We start from the raw sequence: 6000 nt of genomic DNA, 5'->3' as shown, positions 1-6000 counted from the left end.
TCCAAATCAAATGTGATCACTGTGATTTGAACTGTGTTTGAAGTAATGTTGCCGGCGATGTCGATTAATGATGAAATCGATTTCGGTGATGATGATTTCAGCGAATCATGGAATAGGTGACCGTGATGATGATTTGGATGATGATGATTCCGGCGAATGATGCAATCGGTGACAGAGATGATGATTCCGGCGGCAGAAATCGTCTGAGAAGGTTTGATAAGCTCGTGTGAAATCGTTTGAAGAATTCTGTTAATTTTGGTGACGGAATCCGTTAGCTCCTGTGAAAGAGTGTGATTATTACACGTGTCACGTAATCTGAAGGCTGAGGTTCAATTCCTTTGACAGGCTGAGATTGTAACACGTGTAAAAATGACATCTGGTGGTTGTCCTTTACTTATGCACCGTGCATAAGTATCAGGTTTATGTATAATAACTTCAGCCCTTATCATCATCTCATAATAATCCGCTTTATTATTCGCGGGCGTTTCCGACAAATTTAGTTTTTAAATTTTAAGAAGCTACCCCACACTGTCACTTTAATCTTTTGGCTCATTTCCATTATTCCCATCCACCATTTGTTTATTGTCTTCTGTAGTTCCTCCGTCTCTCTCAACAACAACACTCCTTCCACCTTTTTCCTACCCACTCCCTCCACTCCACCCTCTCAAAACCCCTCTCTCTCCCTCTCTCTCTCTCTCTCTCTCTCAATCAATCAATGCTACTCAAATTCCCCTTCAGTATCTAGATCTCCTCATTTTTCTAGCTAGGGCACAAGGTAAACCACCATTCCTTCACTCACATTAGATCCAACCACCCATACCATTTCTTGTTTACACTTTAATTTAACGAACAACATTGCTTATTTACTTGCTTCTTTCTATTTTTGTTTTTATTTTTATTTTTTTTTAGGTTCTGGAAGTTTTTGTGAAGCAATTCATTGAAATGGAAGTTCCGTTAGAGTCTGAAAAGAAGAAATCATCTTCAGAAGCTGTGAAAACCGCTTCAATTGGTTCGGTTTCTACGAGAAAGAGAGTGGAGGCTCGGAATGCTTCGGATTCAGGTTCGGTTACAAAGAGATCAGGTTCGGGTGGTGGTTCTGTTAGTTCAGTACCGAGACGGAACAGTACTGGAGGGTTAGCGGCGCAACGGTCTTCGTTATCATCAGATGGAAGAAATAAAACTGCTGTTAATGCTAAAAGTGTTTCTTCAAATTCAAATTCTCCGGTTACTGAATCTGTTCGGAGATCTCTCCCGGAGATTCGCCGGAGTTCGATTTCTGCTTTGCATGCTGGGAAGCCGGTTGCTGGTTCTCCTGTCGGTTCGGGATTGCGGACATCTGCCGTGTTCGGTTCGAGTTCGAGTAAGACCGAAGCTGTTAAGAGGCCGTTGAATAAGCCGGCGTTGTCGGTTTCTGCTTCTTCATCTTCGACTAGGGATAGAGTTGGTTCTTCGACGGTGGATGGTAGTGGTGGCAGTACTGGTGGTTCTGTTAGGAAGACTGTGGCAAAGTTTTCTTCTCCGTCAGCACGGTCACCGTCTTTGTCTGCCGGGTTGAGAGCAGGGTCGTCTTTGTCATCCTCTTCGGATAGAAGTTCTGGTTTGTCTGGAAGGAGGAAAGTGGCGACTCCTGATAGCCGTAATTCGCGGTTTATTGTTCTTCCTCAGATTGAGGTTAAGGCTGGTGATGATTTGGTAAGTTTTGTTGTGATTATTGCAATGATATTAATTTTATTAAGTTACTATTTAGAATCTTATTAGTGAATTATTATTATTAATATTATTACCGTTGACTCTGGAAATGATGCTATTGTTGAAAAGGAGAGGATTATATGGGCTGTTACAGCAGGATATCTCAATCCAATTATATGTATGTGCATTATTAGATGTAAGGTGCTTTTGTTTTTTTAAAATAATTAGTGGTTGTTGGGTGGTTTTATCTATTTTAGTCTTAGTAGAGAAAGATCTCTATTATGGAGTTTTAACTTAATAGCTACCTTTTTCTTTAAAAATAGAACTGAATGGGTTGCACAGTCACATTGATTGTGTATTTAAAAACTAATACTACTTCATGTTTGGCATATTGGAGTGCTCAAAATGGACTCACCACTCAGTCTACTTACTTTTTTTGGCGCGGGGGGGGGGGGGGGGGGGGGGGGGGGATGTTTTGAATTACAGTTGCATTGTGAGGGTTGATATTGAGGAAATAGGCAGTAAAATATGACTGATATGGCCAGAATTGTGGTTACAATTGAGGTTGCAAACCGTTTTTAAAACCTTGCTTGAAGCTAAAGATCTATTGGTTGGTTAGTGAGCTAATGTGATGGAGCTTTCATCCCTGTTTACTATCTAATTCTGAACCATGTTGATGTTTTATCAGAGATTGGATCTTAGAGGACACAGAGTTCGTAGTCTCACTGCCAGTGGATTAAACTTATCCTCAAACTTGGAGGTAAGCATGTCTTCTGTTTAGCACATTGTTTTAGATAATTTGCTCAAAGTTGTTTGAGGCAATTTTTAGATGAAATTTAATTTAATTTATGGCCCCATTTTATTTATCAAGTCCTATAACAGATGTGGATGAGTAAATTTATATCAATGTGTCAGTATGTTGCTCTACTTATTCTCTAACAAACATAAGTTAGCTACCATTTTCATTTGCTATCTGTTTTTAGGAAATACATTTATATATTTTTTTGAAATGGCCAATGTTAGTAAATTAGTTGTTTTATTTAGTATTTTTCTCCTTTGTCCGGGTTTAAACCAAGGATCTCCAACTCCCTTAACTCTTAGCTCAAACCAGTTGAGCTGCCCACCCCTATTTTTAGGAAAGAAATTTGTTTGCTATGGTTCAACAAAGACAGTAGTATGTGTCGAAAAATAGTTGAGAAATATTTTTATTTGCAAGAGAGAAAAGTTGTGTGTAAAGTGCATCTCTTTCTTGGTGCAATAGTTGAGAAATCTTTTCATTTGCTAGAGAGAAAAGTTGTGATGAAAGTGTATCTCTTTCTTGGGGTTCGTTTTTGTATTACTCGTATTTTAGTGAATGTCTAGATTGGTTTAGGCTTACAGTTTTCCTAAATGGGCCGAGAAACATTGTCCAGTTGCCTCTGTGCGAAATACCATGAGAAGGCAAGTGCGCCGATGTTGTTTTAATTGCTTTTAACTCTGTCAATGACTTTAGCTTTTGTTGTATAAGATTATGAAATGAAAATATCTTATTTGCCTTTATTTATTCCAACGACTGCATAGTTTATAGGAGAGAATCTCAAGTTGTAATTTAAATTTTAAAGATCATAGTTATATTTTATTTTGAGGATTTTCATAGTATTTAACTTATGATTCTTATTCGCAGTTTGTTTATCTCCGAGACAATCTCTTGTCTACATTGGAAGGAGTAGAAATATTGACAAGAGTGAAGGTTTTATACATAAATTTATATTTGGTTATTATGTTTGAATATTTTCAAGTTAACTTTTTACTAACTAGTTGAAAGAAAGCATTTAATTTATCAGGTTCTTGATTTGAGCTTTAATGATTTTAAAGGGCCTGAATTTGAGCCTCTTGAGAATTGCAAAGTACTGCAGGTATACATATGTTTATGTGGGCCTACTTGCTTTTGCCTTATGAATGCAATAATAATATGTAATATTAATAATACCATTATGAAATTCATAACCTTTATATAGCAACTCTATCTTGCTGGAAATCAAATCACATCATTGGCAAGTCTCCCGCAACTTCCTAATTTGGAGGCAAGCTTTAAAAGAACCTTTTCTGTTCTATTTTTTATTCAGATCTTTTTTTGGTCTTCAACTTAAGTTTTCATAAAACATTTGTATTTTTTGCAGTTCCTCTCTGTAGCTCAAAATAAGTTGAAATCTCTCAGTATGGCAAGTCAACCTCGCCTCCAGGTTGTTTTGTTGTATCAATTATTGACCATATAGTGTGTGCTTTATTTAACTCTATATTGAATAACAATAATGTAATCTGATGTAGGTCTTAGCTGCCAGCAAAAACAAAATTTCTACACTTAAGGGTTTTCCATATTTACCAGTTCTTGAGGTTAGTCTGATATCATAACCTCAATTTTGACGGGGAAAAACCGAATTGACCGGGTTTGAGTTCGGGTTTGGGTTTTCCCCGATTTTAAAAGACGGGGGTGGGGCGGGTAATGGGGACATTGATACCCACCCGAACCCGTCGCCGTCCCCGTACCCGCCCCGCTTATGTCTAATTACATTTTACCTCTTTTAAATTATAAACCCTTAAACAAAGTCTTATATTATATTCATATGTTTGTGTTTATTTTTAAGTTGAGTATTAAAATAGTAAAGTTGTTTTTTCTATTTATATTAATTGTTTAAAAAAAAATCATATTGTTGAAACAAAATAGTTTTCAACTTTTACCCCTTTTTTAATAAAAAAAATTACCAAAACTCAACCAAGTTCATATGGAAGCGAGGCGGAATGGGGATACCCGAACCTCGTTGGGTTTGGGGTTCTACTTTTACCCGCTGAGAATTGGGACGGGTTTGGGGAAACCCGAACTTTATGGGTTTGGGAGAGGCAAAATCCATCCCCAACCTGCCCCATTGCCATGCCTACCTGGTATGTCTTGATTATTGGTGGGTGTTTCTATCAGTTAGCATTTATATGAGCTAGCAGTAATTGTAGCCGTTGCTCTGATTGTATACAAATTTGTTTCACTATAAATTTTGTTTTCTATATAAAGGAAATTATATTGGCTTCTATAAAACTGAAGGACGCACTTCAAAGAGAAAAGCACATAATTAAACCATTGATTAGAAAAACATGGTGAGTTTAACCATTCCTTTGTTTTATATATATACACCATTTCCACAATCTTAATCTTTGGTTTTCCAATCAATGGGTATACTACTGCAATTTTCTCTCTAATGCGATCCCCTGATTTCAAAATAGCCAAATCCTTATTATGAAATCATATACCTGCTAGCCAAGGGGTAAATAAACCTTTGCATTTAGACCAAAGTTGTATCTTGCTAAATGCTCCCCTTTTCTCCAACACCGCTGAACATTTGGTTGAAGAGGTCATGGCTGATGGAAAAAAAAGATAAATATATAATAATGTACTGGTTGCAGTATGAGTTTAGTTTTAAATACTTCATTTCCATTGAACCAAAACCATATATTTTCATTTCTAATATCTAATCGAGTTTGCACTGCATGAAAGGGGACATCATGGACCCATTTAGAAACAACTTGTAATATCAAGCCAAGGGTACTAATATAAAAATTGGATAAGATATCAATAATAATGAAGTAATTTAACTTAAGAAATTCAAAGTAACTTTCGAAGACTTAAATTAGGGTTGAATTTAACATGCATGGATGAATACTTTAGTGTAGAGTCTGTTGACCGATTCATGTTGTTTTCAATGATTTATTTTCAATGTAGCATTTGCGAGTGGAGGAGAACCCTATACTGAAGATGCCTCATCTGGAAGCAGCCTCAATATTGCTAGTTGGGCCTACTTTAAAAAAGTATAATGATAGAGGTATGGGCCATCAAACGTTAGCCTTTGTACCGGCATCTTCAAATTCTTATGTTCTTATGCATTAAAATAGTTCATTGAATATGAAAAAGTTGTGTAGATCTTTCTCGTGAGGAAATGGCAATAGCAAGGCGATATCCTGCACATACAGCTTTTTGCATTAGAGATGGTTGGGAGTTTGGTCGACCTGAGCATGCTGCAGAGTCAACTTTTCGCTTTCTAGCTGAGAAATGGCAGGATCATATTCCCTCTGGTTTTTTTCTCAAAGAAGCTTCAATAGATAAACCTTTGGAAGAAGATGTGTGCCGCAGCCACTTCACATTTGTTCATGATGGTGCAACGAGTACAGTCCCACCATTAGTCTTAAAATATCAATGGTTTTGTGGTGATTTAACTCTTTCAAATTTTATCCCTATTCAAGATGCTACTGATGAGGTATTTTAGTAGATTATATGATTATCATTAC

General features: G+C 36.7%; 1 protein-coding gene across 2 annotated transcripts in view; it reads left to right on the top strand.

The window, feature by feature from the left end:
- The first annotated feature begins 503 nt into the window (after window positions 1-503).
- The window catches only part of LOC123883667 (187-kDa microtubule-associated protein AIR9), a 32469-nt gene continuing 26972 nt past the window's right edge, over window positions 504-6000 (top strand). Inside the window, exons 1-10 of one of the 2 annotated variants that reach the window (XM_045932565.1) lie at window positions 504-775; window positions 910-1692; window positions 2378-2449; window positions 3353-3418; window positions 3513-3584; window positions 3687-3752; window positions 3849-3911; window positions 3997-4062; window positions 5438-5537; window positions 5635-5969. In XM_045932565.1, the coding sequence (XP_045788521.1) occupies window positions 943-1692; window positions 2378-2449; window positions 3353-3418; window positions 3513-3584; window positions 3687-3752; window positions 3849-3911; window positions 3997-4062; window positions 5438-5537; window positions 5635-5969 (1590 nt within the window). In that variant the 5' untranslated portion in view covers window positions 504-775; window positions 910-942. The remainder of the gene's footprint in view (window positions 776-909; window positions 1693-2377; window positions 2450-3352; window positions 3419-3512; window positions 3585-3686; window positions 3753-3848; window positions 3912-3996; window positions 4063-5437; window positions 5538-5634; window positions 5970-6000) is intronic. The other variant, XM_045932566.1, reaches the window with a different exon arrangement.

The sequence above is a fragment of the Trifolium pratense genome, linkage group LG5 (assembly GCF_020283565.1).
Source record: "Trifolium pratense cultivar HEN17-A07 linkage group LG5, ARS_RC_1.1, whole genome shotgun sequence".
Classification (NCBI taxonomy): Eukaryota; Viridiplantae; Streptophyta; class Magnoliopsida; order Fabales; family Fabaceae; genus Trifolium; species Trifolium pratense.
Note: the sequence above shows the minus strand (reverse complement) of the source record. Positions and strands in the feature narration are given on the sequence as shown.